Source organism: Coffea eugenioides, chromosome 2, assembly GCF_003713205.1.
Source record: "Coffea eugenioides isolate CCC68of chromosome 2, Ceug_1.0, whole genome shotgun sequence".
In the NCBI taxonomy this organism is placed as follows: Eukaryota; Viridiplantae; Streptophyta; class Magnoliopsida; order Gentianales; family Rubiaceae; genus Coffea; species Coffea eugenioides.
Window position 1 is genome coordinate 69,594,812 of NC_040036.1, and position 17,288 is coordinate 69,612,099.

General features: G+C 34.5%; 2 protein-coding genes and 1 long non-coding RNA gene across 3 annotated transcripts; 1 reads left to right on the forward strand and 2 right to left on the reverse strand.

The window, feature by feature from the left end:
- Positions 1 to 247: 247 nt before the first annotated feature.
- On the forward strand, positions 248 to 4,214 carry LOC113760076 (putative late blight resistance protein homolog R1A-4). Its single transcript, XM_027302650.1, has 2 exons — positions 248 to 3,351; positions 3,495 to 4,214. Exon 1 carries the CDS (start codon positions 309 to 311, stop codon positions 2,679 to 2,681), a length of 2,373 nt encoding a protein of 790 aa, XP_027158451.1. The 5' UTR covers positions 248 to 308; the 3' UTR covers positions 2,682 to 3,351; positions 3,495 to 4,214.
- A 6,499-nt stretch (positions 4,215 to 10,713) lies between these two features.
- LOC113763352 lies at positions 10,714 to 12,758 on the reverse strand. Its single transcript, XR_003467335.1, has 2 exons — positions 12,545 to 12,758; positions 10,714 to 10,975 (listed from the first exon to the last, which is right to left on the reverse strand). It is a non-coding gene; the product is annotated as an uncharacterized LOC113763352 (long non-coding RNA).
- Positions 12,759 to 15,330: 2,572 nt separating this feature from the next.
- On the reverse strand, positions 15,331 to 16,903 carry LOC113760130. Its single transcript, XM_027302699.1, has 3 exons — positions 16,425 to 16,903; positions 16,131 to 16,323; positions 15,331 to 15,942 (listed from the first exon to the last, which is right to left on the reverse strand). The coding sequence occupies exons 1-3, from the start codon at positions 16,901 to 16,903 to the stop codon at positions 15,331 to 15,333; spliced, it is 1,284 nt and encodes a 427-aa protein (XP_027158500.1).
- Positions 16,904 to 17,288: the final 385 nt, after the last annotated feature.

Below are 17,288 nucleotides of genomic sequence, written 5' to 3' on the forward strand. Positions count from 1 at the left end.
ATCTTTTATTTATTTATTTATTTATTTTTTAAAGTGGATTCTTCTTGAGTAAATGCAAAGTTAATAAATTCGTTATTTATTTATTTTCCATGACGAAAATTATCCTTTTTCTTTTTCTACTCCAGTCTTCACCAAGTCAACCGCCCTGATTAAGCAGAGAGACCAACAACACCCAGACTTTCGTTCATAGTGACTCAGGAAGTATATTATTTTTCAGCGAGAAAATACTCTATTGCTGAGGTTTCTTTCTCCTTTACCATCTCTGAAATTCGAGAGTCAGAGGAAGATCCCCGCAAAGAGATAGAGACATGGCCTCCACTCGTGTCGACTCCGTCTTGCATAATCTGGAGTTGCTCCACAACAACCTCGAAAAACGTGATTCGTTTGAAACTGGATTTTCCAACCTGCGTGAAGATTTTGAGGCTCTCAAGCTGAATCTGCTGTTCCTGAAACCAGTTCTTCTGTGTGCAAGAAACTGGAGCAGCGACCAATTGAAGGTAAGGCTTCGAGCTTTCTTGTCTAAGATTGAAGCTCCTGTAAACAGATCTGGGATGGATATAAAGTCCCTCAATCTTAGGTCAAAAAGTCCATTCAATTTGAAAAGCGTAGTCACAGCTTTGAAACCCGTCGTCTCTAATTTGCTGGGAAACATCAAGTCCTTTAAGCAAGATATCATCGACATATACGATACCTTGTCGAGCTGCAGCTCATCAGAGTCCGGTTCCTGCTTAAGAGACTGTGAACTCGTGGACTTCATAGACTCCGTTCTACAGAATCTGATCGATCTTCTCAGCCGTCGGTATTTTGAGTCCATGGAAGATTACAACAGTGCTTTGCACGCACATATTGAGGCCCTTGAAGACAAGCTTACATTCTTGAAAAATTTCATTGGCTTTGCCAAATTTCTGGGTGTTGAAGAACGTGAATTGGGAGATCTGTTGGCTCACGTTCAAGTTGTGGCTCTAAATGCCGCACGCCTCTCTTACAAGTGTTTGTTTTACAAGGAAGATGAAGAGATGCATGATCCCAGGATGTGCTCCATAATCAGTGAACTACTGGAGAAGATTAACCCCGTTGACCTCCAAGTTTATGAGACATATGTCAAAGTCCTTAAAGCTCCGAAATCCCCAGAATCATTGCTTACAACGCAGACAGATATGCAAATACTGAAGGATTTTAATGATTCTCTCATAAGTAGTCTTTGGGAACTCCTATGGTGCAGAACCAGCTTCGCAGTTTCTGTGAAAGATCAAATGAAAAGACTCTATGAGGGACTGAGATTTTTGAGAAGCATTCTGAATGAGGCGCAGGAGAATATGAATGAGCTAAATGATAAAATTGTGGCTGTTATTAGTGAGGCAGGAATTGTAGTTTTCTCACTCTTTCTGAATGAAATGAAAGAACTGGGTGTTGACTCCTTAGTGGTCGGAGAATCTGCTGAATCTTGTGCTATGTTAGTCAACACGAACAACAATGTTATGCTTATTGTGGCTCAGCTAAGGGGTTCAAGCATCTCAGGAAGTAAACCCTCCTGTCATAGCTTCAAAGGACAAGTTCGCAAGACTACCCGTTTCAAGCCATCAAGAGGTAGAGTACCAATGACCGATGAATTTGTAGTTGGTCTCGAGGATGAGGCAAAAAAAGTGATTAACAGACTCGAAAGAGGATCAGCAATGTTGCAAATTGTTCCCATTGTGGGAATGCCTGGACTTGGCAAGACCACTCTAGCCAAAAAAATTTACAATAGTCCCCCAGTTCGGGCTCACTTCCATTTGTTTCTTTGGTGTACTGTTTCTCAAGAATATAACTTGAAAAATCTACTAGTTCAAATTTTGTCCTCTCTTGGTAAACAGGCTAGCGTGAATGAAGAGCACAAAGTTCTGGATGAGATTGATTTAATGCTAAACCTCAAGAAACTGTTATTGAAGAATAGATATCTCGTTGTTTTAGATGATGTCTGGGACATTGGGGTATGGCATGGCTTGTGTCATTCATTCCCTGACGATAGGACTGGAAGTCGAATCCTAATTACAACTCGAGAATCTAGTGTGGCTTCAGAGGTTAGAATTGGTGTGGATTCTGTGGAACTTCACAATCTTCGTGAACTCACCAAAGAAGAGAGTTGGGAATTATTGCAGAAGAAGGTGTTTGGAGAAGCACATTGTCCTCCACCACTACGCATGCTTGGGGAGAAAATAGCAAGAAATTGCAAGGGATTGCCTCTTACCATAGTCATCATAGCTGGAATTTTGTCAACTATAGAGGATGAGGCTTGGAGTGAAGTTGATAGTTTAACTTCAGCCATTGCGTATGATACAGACCGGTGCAAGTATACATTGGAGCTGAGTTACATGAACTTACCACTTCATTTGATACCATGCCTTCTCTACTTTGGGGCATTTAGAGAAGATCAAGAAATTGAAACTGAGAAGTTGACGAGACTATGGATAGCCGAAGGCTTTGTATCTGCTGAAGAGCCTGTGCAAGATACAGAACCAAAGAGATTAGAGGATTTAGCAGAAGAATACATGATGCATCTTATTGGCCGAAACCTAATCATGGTTGCCAAACAAGGACATACTGGTGGAGTCAAAACTTGTCGCATTCATGATCTATTACACGAGTTTTGTAAGGACAGCCAAACAAGAAAATTTCCTACAGGTGTTGCGTGGCTACAGTGAACTTTCCACTTTTAATGAGCGCCCCTACCTCGAGAGGTTGTCCATTTGGTCCAAGGTAGAGCAGTTTAAGAAGTCAAGGCTATTCTGTCCACAACTATGCAGTCTGCTATTGTTTAGTCAGATTGAAGAGACTGATTCATTCATCGCTGATATGTCATTTGTCTTTGGCATCTACAAAAAACTTCGGGTGTTGGATTTGGAGCAAATTTTTCTGCGGCATAAGGTTTTACCTGGAGAAGTAGAAGCTCTTGTTGAGCTGAGATACTTGGGTGTTCAGGGTGCAATGAGTTCCATTCCCTCCACAATTGACAAGCTCTCCAACTTAGAAACTTTTGTTGTGATTGCTGAATCTGGTACTGTTTCATTGCCAGATACCATATGGAACATGACCAAGTTGAGGCATCTACATGTGGTGGGCTGGAACGTTACTTGTTCTTTGCCGAGTGAAAATCTTGAAAACACCTCCGGCCTCTCGAATTTAGATACTCTTTCCACCTTGATTGTGACTTTAGACGACAGAGCGGAAAATATAATGAGAAAGATTCCAAATGTCCGCCAACTGAAGATCCAACTCTCGGCAGCAGAGTGCTCTGTGGGATGCTGCAACTTAAGTCACCTTTCAAGTCTAGAAGCACTCGAAGTGTTGGCGGAGTCATTGCCATCGAATCCTGTTGAGTTTTCTTTCCCTCTACAGTTAAAAGAGTTGGTCCTTGGAGGATTGTATCTGCCCTGGAGTGATCGATATCTGTCATTCTTTCTTGCCCTTTTGACTGAGATTTTGTGTACATCTAACTTTCAAATGTGGCTTTGCAGGAAGTAATTGATGCTGAGGATGAGAAACTGAAAAAGCTAAAGAACGAATTTGGAAATGAAGTTTATGAAGCTGTGACAACAGCTTTGATGGAGCTGAATGAGTACATTTGAGGCATTTCCACTGCTCGATTATGTATGCTACTCCTTCCTTCAGTGTTGCTCTCCTTTTCTGGTTGTAATTCCATAACTCAGGTATAACATACCTGCCACTGGGGTTGTACTCATTCAGCTCCATCAAAGCTGTTGTCACAGCTTCATAAACTTCATTTCCAAATTCGTTCTTTAGCTTTTTCAGTTTCTCATCCTCAGCATCAATTACTTCCTGCAAAGCCACATTTGAAAGTTAGATGTACACAAAATCTCAGTCAAAAGGGCAAGAAAGAGTTGCTATTGTCTTTGGATTTTCTAATATCAGCAGGGTTTGCTATGTGTGGCTTTCTCATATGTGTGGCTTTCTTATAATTGCTCATACGTGTGGCTTTCTCTATTTTAAAACAAAAAAGTAAAAAAAAAAAAGAGAAAAAAAAAAGGTTTGCTGTTACTGTGGAAGAAGAAGAAAGCAGTTGAAGAAGCAAAACTTTTGCCTGTGTTTTTGTGTGCCTTTTTGTTTCGAACTCTGTATAAATTTTAGGGAATTGGGAGGGTTTTGAGCTCCACTGTTTATTATTCAACAAAAAAAATCCACAAAAAGAAAAAAAAATTGTGTTCGACTTTGAAACACTTCATTTGATGCAATAAATGTTATTAGACAGTTGTGTGTTTGGCTTTTTGTACTGTGCTTGTGGACTAATTTACCTCTTTATTTTATTTTATTTGTCAAAATATGGGAACAGATTCCATTCACAGTTCTACATATAGGGCAATATTATTGTTTGCAAAGATCCTCATACAGCAGTCTCTAAATTCATCAAACTACTACCACTTGTACCAGAAAACAATTCAAGTTCTCATGTGTCTGATTTTGATCTGGAAAGTAGGGAATTGAATTTTGAGAGAGCTAATTTAAGCAAGATGCAGTTTTGCTTATAGGATGAGTCATGGAATTCTTTTAGAATAGTTGCGTTTTTTTAAAAAAATATATATATATATATAGTTATTGTTTCTAGAAGCAATTTTACTCCAAAAAATTTTAGATATCTTTTTTTTTTGGGCATTCTTTTTTCTGCTAGAAGAAACTGTCACAAATATTGAGTACTCCGATTACATTAGTAGCATCACCTTCCAAGAAATGTGGACGACAAATTGTAGCAATTGGGCAATGAATTCTGTCCTGCAACCCAAGCAAAATTGCTTGAGAAATATTTGGAAAAAAGGGTTGTTGGAAAAATCAAAATTGGGAAAATACCGGTTTTCATCCCCAAACTTTGGGCACAAGACACATTTCGTTCCTCATCTTTTGGGCATGACACATTTGGTGTCTGAATTAACAATTTTTGATCAAATGTCATCCTCAAACAGCAATTTAACCAACATTTAACGGACCGTTAAGTAAATGTGGCTAACCGAAGCAAAATCAGGTAGAAAATGATGTTGTGTTCATTTCTTCTGCAAATTTTCAAGACTAAGCTCCTACTGCAAATTTCTCCGAGAGGAACCCCCTATTCCAATTATAAATATATAATTATAATTATATAATACATATAAATATTACTTATATTAATATTTTATATAATTATAATGTATATTAGATATTAAATTTAATCATTATATAACCTTATATTCATAATAATAAATATAATTATAATTATATAATTTATTGATATTATATACACATATATATTATAAGGGATAATTTCATAAACCTCCCCTAAATTAGCTTATGGAAAAATGGGAAAATGGATAATTTATGGAGAAAAGCCATAAAGAGCTGGTGTTTTATTGGAGAACTGGTTTATTTTTATTTTATCTGATAAATAAATTTGTTTATGAAAAAATGGGTACTCTGTTCTTATAATAGAGGAAAGCCATAAAGAGCTGAAGTTTTATTGGAAAACGAGTTTATTTTTATTTTATTCGATAAATAAATTTATTTATGAAAAAATGGGTACTCTGTTCTTATAATGGAGGAAAGCCCTAAAGAGCTAGTCTTTTATGGGAAAGCGATACTTTACAGAAAGTGACCGCGATTTGGTTTATGAAATTATCCAAAAAAACAATTTAGAATGAATTTGTTTATTTAATTAAATAATTATTATATATATTTACATAATGCATTATATAATTATACTAATATATTTTATGAGTATAAAGTATATTATATATTAATTATAATTTTTAGTATATTTATCATAATAAATATAAATATAATTATATAATATATTATTACTATATACACATATATATTAAAATATATGCACATATAATATACATTTATAAATATATATAAATATATTATTAGGGTATATACCCTAATAACTATAATATATTTAGGGTAATAACTATAATAACTATAATAACTATACCCTAATAACTCTAATATATTTAGGGTAATAACTATAATATATTTTTATATATATATATTTATAAATATATATTGTATGTGCATATATTTATAATATATATGTGTGTATAGTAATAATATATTATATAATTATATTTATATTTATTATTATAAATATTCTAATATATACTAAAAATTATAATTAATATATAATATACTTTATAATCATATAATATATTAGTATAATTAATATTTATATATAATATAGTTATAATTATATATTTTATAATAATATTAGTATAATTATATAATGCATTATATAAATATATATATAATAATTATTTAATTAAATAAACAAATTCATTCTAATTTTTTTTTGGATAATTTCATAAACCAAATCGCGGTCACTTTCTATAAAGTATCACTTTTCCATAAAAGACTAGCTCTTTAGGGTTTTCCTCCATTATAAGAACAGAGTACCCATTTTTTCATAAATAAATTTATTTATCGAATAAAATAAAAATAAACTCGTTTTCGAATAAAACTTCAGCTCTTTATGGCTTTCCTCTATTATAAGAACAGAGTACCCATTTTTTCATAAACAAATTTATTTATCGAATAAAATAAAAATAAACCAGTTCTCCAATAAAACACCAGCCCTTTACGACTTTTCTCCATAAATTATCCATTTTCCCATTTTTCCATAAGCTAATTTAGGGGAGGTTTCTGAAATTATCCCTTATAATATATATGTGTATATAATATTAATAAATTAGATAATTATAATTATATTTATTATTATGAATATAAATTTATATAATGATTAGATTTAATATCTAATATACATTATAATTATATAAAATATTAGTATAAGTAATATTTATATGTATTATATAATTATAATTATATATTTATAATTGGAAGAGGGGGTTTACTCTCAGAGAAATTTGCAGTAGGAGCTTAGTCTTGGAAATTTGCAGAGGAAGTTGTTGAAGTGAAAGAAAAAGGGAAAGTGAAGACAACGTCATTTTTCACCTGATTTTGCTTCAGATAGCCACATTTACTTAATGGTCCGTTAAAGGTTGGTTAAATTGCCGTCTGAGGATGACATTTGGTCAAAAGTTGTTAATTCAGACACCAAATGTGTCATGCCCGAAAGATGAGGGACGAAATGTGTCTTGTGCCCAAAGTTTGGGGATGAAAACCGGTATTTTCCCAATCAAAATTGGTAAGAATGATCCAACTTTTCATTAATTTGCAAGACAAGTATGGCTTACTATTCCTGGGTTTAGAAAAACTATAGAGATTCTGTTAAATTATCAAGCTGCCCTTGTCACACCAACTGTTAGTGGGTATTTAGTGCCACATAATCTGGCCCACACTAACATATGAAAGATCAGTTTCACTTAATTAATTCAGATGTTTATTTTCTGGGTTATTATCACTTTACCCCCTTAAATTATATCACTATTATCAGTTTATCCCTTAACGTTATTTTTTAATTACTTTACCCATATTAGTAATTCAACTCAACATGTTAAGAAATTTTGGACAAAAAAAATCTTTTTATTTTATAACATTACTATATTGTTATGATCACTTTATTCATTTAGATTATAGTGATACACTCGCTTTAGTTCCTAACATTATTTTCTAGACATTTTACCTCATCGTTAACCTAACCAGTATAGTCAAAAAATTTTAAATAAATTTACCCTTTTTATATATAATTAAAAATAAAAAGTTGGAATGGTTATTTTTCCTTTTTTTCACTTTAATAGATTGAAAAACAAAAAAATAAAAGAATTTTCTCAAAATTTTTTTCACACTTATTAATACTTGGAAAAGAAAAAGACATAGGAAAGAAGGAGACAAAAAATTAGATTTTGCAAAGAAAGAAAATAAAGAAAGTCTAACATTATCGTATTACTTTAAGGTTGTTGAGATTAGGATTGAAATTTGATAGTAAACAGAAAAGTGAAATACTTTTAAAATAATAAAAGTATTCAATTCTTTATTATTTGTAATTTTTTAAAAAAGAATTGAGCTCTCTCTCTCTCTCCTCTCCCCCTCTCTGTCTTTCTATTTTTTTCAATATTAATAAAATTGCGAAGAATAAAGAAATTAATTCTTTGACTTTTTTCTTGATACTAAAAAGGAAAAGAGCCACTCTAAATTTTTTATTAGTTTTATTATGCAAAGAGGAGGTTATTTGCTTCTAAAGTTTTTTTAACTTACTGAGTTGGTTAAATGGTAGAATAAATTGTCTAAAAAAAATACCTCTATGGGGTAAATTGATAATGAGATTATACTTTATGGGGCTAAAGTGATAATAATTTTAAGAATTAAACATGTCTTTTCACTTTAATTAACAAACTCTGTTAAGTTTGACCGTTAGTTTTGGGGGTAAAGTGACTAAAAATAACGTTAATGGGGAAATTGATAGTGACACCAAACATTGAGGGGGTAAAGTGATAATAACCTTTATTTTTTTTGTTATCAAGCACGTCTGAATATATTAAGGTCTAAATCCATTATGTTTAAGTGCTGAATTGGATTATCAAATAAGGCATTACTTATCTTATTCATTTATCCATCCTAATGGGAACTTTCCTTTTATAATTTAAATTGTAAACTATTTCCACTATTACAATAATTCAACAAAATTTTGACGGTTCAAATACCTCTCTAAATTGTTATGTATGTCAATCTTTTTCTTAAAACTAATTATGTTTCAATTAAGACCACTAGACAGCATAAGATTCGAACTGATTAATCCTGAGTTTGGGCTACATCAACAGGAGGCTTTCAACTTTTCTTTTTTTTTTTTAACAGTTTCATGCTTGAAATCGTTGTCTTTTCATTTTTATTTTTGGTATTGCTTCAGTCCTTTAGTAATTTTCCCGCCTTAAGAGTTTTTTTTCTCAACTGATATGGTACAGAACAGGACAATGTTTGGCAAATCCAAAAAATGACTTGAGGATGCGGATGGGTATCGGATGCATATGGAAAAACACCGTAGTTATTGCTGATTTGCTAAACTTATCCTTAACCGGGTAGCCCAAATAATTGGGAATGGCAACGGGGGACGTGATTAGAGCGGGACTGTTGCCTAAACATATCCCCTGCCCCGTCACCCGCTCCCCTGCCTCGCTCCACTTCCTTCGTAGATGCCCGAGTTTGGGCCACATCAACAGGTGGCTTTCAACTTTTTTTTAAAATTTTTTTAACAGTTTCATGCTTGAAATCGTTGTCTTTTCATATTTATTTTTGGTATTGCTTGAGTCCTTTAGTAATTTTCCCGCCTTAAGAGTTTTTTTTCTCAACTGATATGGTACAGAAACAGGACAATGTTTGCAAATCCAAAAAATGACTTGAGGATGCGGATGGGTATCGGATGCATATGGAATAACACCGTAGTTATTGCTGATTTGCTAAACTTATCCTTAACCGGGTAGCGCAAATATTTGGGAATGGCAACAGGACGGGATTAGAGCGGGACTGTTGCCTAAACATATCCTCCGCCCCCGCGCCACTTCCTCCGTAGATGCCTGTTGGGAAAAAGTTTATAATTTGTAATTTAGTACAAATGTATAATTAGTAAAAAGTGTATAATAAAATAAATGTATAATTAGTAAAAATTGTAGCTAGTAATTTAGTGTAAATATATTATTACAACTAATCAATAATTTGTATTAATATAAATATATAATTATTAGTATAACTAATAATATTAATTATATTACATATGCATAATTTGATATTTATAATTAATAATATTAATTATGTTATGTGTGTGTGTATATATATTATTATTTTATTTAAGCGGGGGATGGAGCGGTCGTACCCCACCACGTTTTTTTAATGAGGGGAGCATTTTTCCCTTCGCCCCGCCCTATCCCCCACCCCATTAATCTCCCGTAGGGTGCCCCTATTGCCATCCCTATGAATAATGAAATCATAGAGGCCGAAAATTAATCCAAAAATTTAGGTCTTTTCTACATAGTAAAGATCAAATAGAACTTGCATACACTAATGTTAAGGCACATCCAATGTGTATATAGTTCAGAAATAATTATTAATTTTATGAATATATTAATTTTGTTTTTACAAAATTAAATTACATATAAATTCTTCATATAAAAAAACTACAATTTATTAGTAATTTTTTTATCTTTAATACAGTTATAGTTAATTTGGTAGCTACAATATTTTAGGGGAGTTATGAGAGACTATATTAGCAAATATGATTAGGTGATTAGGGTGAAAATTAATTTTTTAAGGACAAAATTGAAAGTTCAAAAAAATGATACAAAATGTTTATCCCAAACTGCCAGCTCTCTCCTTTTATTATTGTATATAGGTACAGATAATGATTGCTTAAATTGATGTACTTAATCCGTAGTTAGCTAGGAAAGCATATTTTTTTTGGAAAAAAAAAAAGCATATGGAAAGCATATGGTACCATGTATCATTTTACATCATAAACACACATTTAAAGTTAAGAATAAAACACAAAAAGCTGAGAACCTCCTTTAAGCTCGCCATTTGGTAATACAGCCGCTCTGGACGAACTGGGACACAAGCTGAGCAAGACAAAATGTAAATTCGTTGAGCTCATGTCAATACTCTAGGTCACCAGCCGATACACCAATGTTTTAAAATCCGAACCGTTAATTGAACCGGTGAAGTGAAAGGGTCAAGATTCAACCGATCGGACCGGTTCAACTCCAATTCAATAAATATATATATATATATATATACACACACACACACACATACCTGCGCACAGAATAAGATATAAATGTTAAACCACAATTAACATAAGAGCAATATCATAGTTATCCAACTTGCATGTCCAATTGTCTAAATATTAGAATTAAAAAAAAAACAATATAAGTCTAGAAAACACTCAAAAGGTCCAAACAAATCCAATTTCTGAGGTTTCTATAATCTTCTTCGTCATTCTGGGACAACAAAGCTTCAAAAATAAGTCATCTTGACAAGTCGTCATCACCATCCAAGACCATTATATGAATCACTGGCAAGTGACAAAAGTATAAAATTCATATTAATATCATCACACCAATTGATACAAATCTTAAAAATAAAAATAAAAGAGTTCAAACAATTCTATACCAATTACAATTTGAATATTTAATGCCAATCATCATCTTCATCATCATTAAAAAAGTTTCGAAGCTGAAATATTTCTAAATCAACATCTTCTGCTTCATCTTCATTATCTAAAAAATTAGCATATTTAATTATATACACATTCAACTAGATATGATAAATAAATTACAATTTCAGCTTTTACAATAACAGGGGATCTTCTTAGACAAATTAAAAACACAGGTCAGGTGACATATTCTTTTATCTGATTTTTCCAAACAAGTTGCAGATCCAGTTCAACTAACTGAACAATCTCATATGCACTTTCTCAAGGTGAAAAGAACCAGCCCTTGTGGAGAACATGGGAGTGGGACTTTGTTGTCTAGATATACATAAAGCTAAGGTTAGTTGGCCTGGACGCCCTTGGTACAAGGACAGGGTGACCTTCACTTCTGGCTACTGACCATTAGATAACTACAAAGAGCTCAGCTTATATATGTTAGGACAAGTAGACACACGGATACCATTACATCAAAAGAATTAGACAAATTTGTGAATCTCTTTGTTTTCAACCTCTTAAATAATAAGAGCAATAATTGCATTGCATAAGAACAATACACAACAACATCACCTTAAACTCCAGACAGTAAAAGCAATCTCTAATTCTTAAAAATAAACTCTATTGAATACAAATGAAGGGATTCCAGTGGTACACATCCATATTCATTCCTAGCTCACAAGAATTTCCAGCAAAAAGAGATGCACTGCTTAGTAATATCAAGAGGTTGATCCTGTGATGACTGCCTTCATGCAAGAGGACACTGACAAAACACGCCCGAAGGGAAAGCCAAAGAGAATCGAAGTTGAAAGAAAAATTAAGAACCCTGACTGAGTACAGGAACTAGACCTCGTAAAAAATCAACAGGCAATAATACTGATCATGGTCAACAAATAAGTAATCATCTTTTCTTCGTTTTCTTTCTGTTGCTGATCATAATCAAGAAAACCAATCATTTCTTTATGTAGTTATTCACATTTTGCATGCATGCAATCATCCAATGACAAAACCTTCGTGCTCCAGGCTCCAGCACTCTCTGTTTTTACCCGTATCAAAACTCATAAAGAATTTCTTTTAGATAACAAAAACCCATAATATGACCATCATATCCAATTTTACGGTTCTTCTGCTCGAAGAATCGTATTCCACAGATCATGAAACATCCTCAAGAACTAGCTAGTCTCGAGATTATTCTAATAAACTGAAACAGAGAACAAAACTACCCAACTAATAAAAATTGCACCACTATTTTCCTCCATAAATTCCAACAATTTCCCGGCAAGATAATCTGGCAACTTATTTTTTGGGTAGTAGTGTAAAAATTTCAAAAAAAAACCAGAAAAATAAGTATAGCAAGATCAGAAATATACTAACAAAATTTAAAAAAAAAAAGAAATTGATGATATATATACAGAGGGCCGAGGGGATCAAGTTTACTTGCTTCGTGCTTCCTTCGTGCTGATTGCTATGGATCAAGTTTGGAGTTTGGACTGAGAAGCCGAGAAGGAAATAGAGACGGCAACTCGGCAACGACGGCAACTCGGCAAGAGCAGCCAAGCAAGAAGACTGAAGAGGCGAAGATTGGAGTGAAGAATAGACTGAAGACTAGGTTTAGATGTTTAGTCCTTAATTTCAGTCAAAATTCAGTCAATTTTGTGAAAAATTAAAAAACCACGGTTCACGGTTCGATCCGAGTTTAACGGTTTGAGCGGTTTTTTATGGGTTTGACCGGTTCTAGAACCAAGTCAACACCAGCTATGAACCGGACCGGACACATGGCCAGTTCGCGGTTTGACCGGTCGAGCCGGCCGGCCCGGTCCGGGTTTGAAAACATTGCGATAACTCAGACTATTCAGACAGCAAACATAATATTGGACAGAAATTTGCATGTAAACATCTCCAACCATTCCATTAGACCAAAAGCAAAATATACGCCTGTCAAATTACTATATCAAATTATAACTCAGTTACGAGCAAAAAAAAGGCATACTTCATATTATGTGAACAAGCAAAAAATTTTACGTGGAAATAAGGGCGACTTAAAAGGTGGAAAATGCTGTTAACTTGAGATTGTTTTGAAGTAGATAGCTCTCCATAGCTACTAGAAAATTATCAAAATGGAAAACTAGATGGACATCGCCATTCATGATAATAAGCTGTGCATTGGACATGCCTGTCTCATTTAGGCTCAAATTCATGTTATGCTAAACAGGTATAGAAATAGCTGCACAGGCTAAGCTAACAGGGAGATCTAACTCGACACACTCAACAATGTAAACATATCCAAGCACCACATTTATCTTTACAACTCTATTTGGTTACAGAATATTTGTCCACAAATGCCAGATCGACCTGAATGATAGCAGGTGGTTGAGCATTGAAAGGTTTCGTATAGATCAATTATGACTACAGTTGACATCTGGCTTCCAGCTCTACACACAAAATACAATAAATAGCCATATGAATCCAACATTTTTAGCTCACAAATACTTCAAAACCACAAACAATTATTGACTTGTACCAAATATGAATTTCTCAATTCCCCTTTCTAAACAGGACAGCAGCATAATAAGAGTTGGCAACACCATGCATGGGAAGAAATTTTATGTGATGTATCATGACAGACACAATCGGAAGAAAGTGGCATAAGTTTCAAAAAGTTATTTACTGTAAAATATGTCAAGCTAGAATTAGTAAAGAACTAAGCATCACTAAATGAATTTATGAAGTGGGTGTATCCAATGCGGTAACAAACAAATAAATATTTCCAATAAAATGGACACATAAAACATAGTTGCAGAACATCCACCTATCAAAGATGGTAAAACGCCATGTGTGAAGATTGATAAGATCAAGGAATGGTGGACTTCAGTTGTAACTTCGACAATTTTTTATCATGCTATCCAAGGCCATTAAAGGATTCTAGCAAGAGGTAGGTGGAATTTGGACAGGTATTACAAAAGTGTGATTGCATCTAAATTGGTACCAAAAGAGCAACAAGGGTGGACATTGACAAGGAGAACCACTTTAAATTTGCCAATTGTGCGGAAGCAATCTTGGTATTGCATTTTGCAGTTAGAGGCTACAAAGTCCACAAAAGTTTTGGCAACTCAAAGGACTATAACAAAGTTCAACAAAAAGGAGACAAAAAGACAGGGTTCATACAGAATAGAACTAGAAGCAATCCCAGGTGAAGTGAACTTTGGCACAAATCTAAGGTAGCTACATTCAGGTCACACAGACCACAGGCTTGAAAATGATTTTGTTTGCAAAGGTGGGACACTTTACAAAAACCCAAAAGAGAATTACGAAAATGATGCACTGAATTGTTAAAATAAAAAAAGAAGAAACTTAAGAGTAACTGCAATAGAGCTGGAAGTTCACATAGTTTATAATTCATCCAGCAGGTAACCTACATCATGCAATTCAACAAAACATTCAATGATCCTCTAATATAATCCTCAACAAGAATTTCCAGAAAACAAATTTAGAGTGGCTTCAATGATTGTGTGATTGTGCGTCTTTGTGTGCATAAGAGAGAGAGAGAGAGAGACCTCGGTTAGAGAGCTAACTAAACAGTAAACTGATAGGTGAAGACCGGAACAAAATTCCTCCACTGAGGTTTACTTCGGCTGTTTCAGACAATGGAAAATCAATTTTTTTGTGCCATACTTCTATTTTTCTAGTGGGAAATTGTATGGAAATTACAACCAGCAGTGTTGCGATACTGCAAGAGTTTCTCTCAACCACCAGTCCCCTGGGGCTGGGAAAAAAAATTATTCTATACCAAAATCTGGGAGGAAATCTATTAGGAGGATAGAAAGAAGTACAAAGATTATCCAGAATTTGCAATGCCCCTTTAGGAACATCACACAACAGTTCTATACCCATTCAAGTAAAATTTAATAATTCTTAGTGCATGGTAGATGATAGTCATTAAATTGAAGTTTAAGAAGTTCTATGTCATGATGAAGACTATTACTTGTAAATACTACATTTGACTGGCTAGTACTGGTGTCAGCTGCATGCCATATTAAACAAAATTCTTCAGTGTTGCCAAAATGTCTAGCAATGAGTTCACCCATTAACCAGTACAATCCAGTAAAAAAGCCTCCCAACACCGCAGCACAAATGGAGCAACCAAAAATTGCAAAAAGGAATATTCACAGGAACACAATGAAAATGGACTTAGTAACTTTAATACCTGAATGTTCCAAATTTTGTCAAGAAACTGCAGGAAGCGACTTGGGATCAAGTTCAAAAGATCCCTCTGGTACACCTTTGCTCTCTTGGCTGCTCAACCTAAAAGAAGGTATTTTGTGGGAAAACCTAAAGAGCTCTTCATCATCTATCAAAAAAGTATCCTTCTTATTGTGGTTTCTTCTGTGATATAAACTAGCATATCCTTCCAATTTATCCAAGGAAGCAACTCTAGTGTCAAAAGGATTTCTCTGGACAATCTCAACTATCTCATACTGGCAAGATAAATGATTTTCAGGATTAGAAGCACAGCAACTAAGGTTGCAATCCTTATAGAGGGCCCACATCTCTCCCTTTTGAGGATGTATTAAGTAAGGACTACCAAGATTGCAAGAAGCAAAATTATCTTTGTAGCAAACTTGATGCAAAAAGTTACAACGAGATAATGACAGGGCCTCTTGTTTGCCACATATAAATTCACCACAACCAACTGGTAAGCCCGCATCTATCCACTCCTTCCAACCCTGCTTTATGGCAGGTAACTTCACACTTTTGGTGTTCTTCCTATACGACATTGCACCTGGATAATGTGCCACAGGCTGGAGCCATGCAATGCGAACAATAGGATCACGCACCTTCAAGACCCAGCATATGATTTTTGTATCTTATCATTACTACTGTGATAAGAACAAGCCCAAATTTGACCAACATGAAACCTGCTTAACGTGTATGTTCTTCTGAAGTTATTAAACAATTTGTTCGAATGATAAATAGGACTTGAGCCTTCAAAACCTGAATTTGAATTGGCCAAGCCTAAACCTGCCTTACCAAGATCATGTGCTGAACCTGAATAACCTGAATCAGACTCTGACACTGAAGGGGAATCATTTAGATCACATCCCAAACCTGAATGACCAGAATCACCAGAATCTGATCCAACCAGATCAATGACTGGATGTTGTTCAGAGTCATTCTCATATGCATCCTTGTCTCCACTTTTCCTTCTTTTCTTTGCCCTTCCCCAGGTTGGAATTGGATTTATTGAATCAGGTTTTCTAGAACAACTTTCCTTGCCTTTTTGAGCAGAATCAAGCTCTCTTTGTTTCAAGTCAAGCACCTTCTGTAATCCAAAACCTTTTCTCTAGCCTCCAGCTGACTTTCTCTAGCTTCAAGCATCCCCTGTTTTGAACCCAAAACCTTTTCCCTCAGCTCAATCTCCTTCTCTAAACTCTTCAACTTTTCCTCTTTCTTATCAAGTTCATTTTCTCTACTCTCAATCTGTTTCTCAACCCACTCGAGCTCTCTCCAACGATCTGCTACCTGCCTCTCTTTTAAACATAATTCTCTAAAACCCTCATCAACAGAACTTCTAATATCCCCAATATGTTTCCCCTCGAACTCTATCCTCTCAAAAAGAGCTCCTATCAACTTCTCTTGCTCACTCAATTTCTCTTGCCTAAGTCTAGTATCATCTCTAATTAAACTCAATTCATTCTTTTTCACCTCCAATTCTTTCCGCCCTTGTTCCAAAATCAAACGACACTCTCTCTCCTTCTCCTCAATTTCCTTCGCCCGAGCTTCAATGGCCTCTAGCATCACAGCAAGTTCTCAAGAACTTTCAGAAAGAGATCCTTGTACTCCATTCAGATGATTTTCTCTAGCTTCAAATCCAGTCAAAGCCTCTCGGAAACATTTCCGTATCAAGTCCAAATCTTGCTCAAATTTCCCAGATATCTCCTCCAAAACACCCATAATATATCAATGCCAAAAAAAAAGCTAAGAAAATAAAGCTTTATCTCCAGAAATCAAGTACTTGTGGTAGTAATCCAGCAGCAATTGGAGGAATTTGGAGCTCGGCGTCTATGCCGAGTTTTAGTGAGCTGTGCTAGGGCTGAAATGGCAAAGAGGTAGGGTTCCACGGTGGAGGCCTTGGCCGCCGCATTGCCTATTTCCGACCAGTCAATAACAATTGGAAGTGATT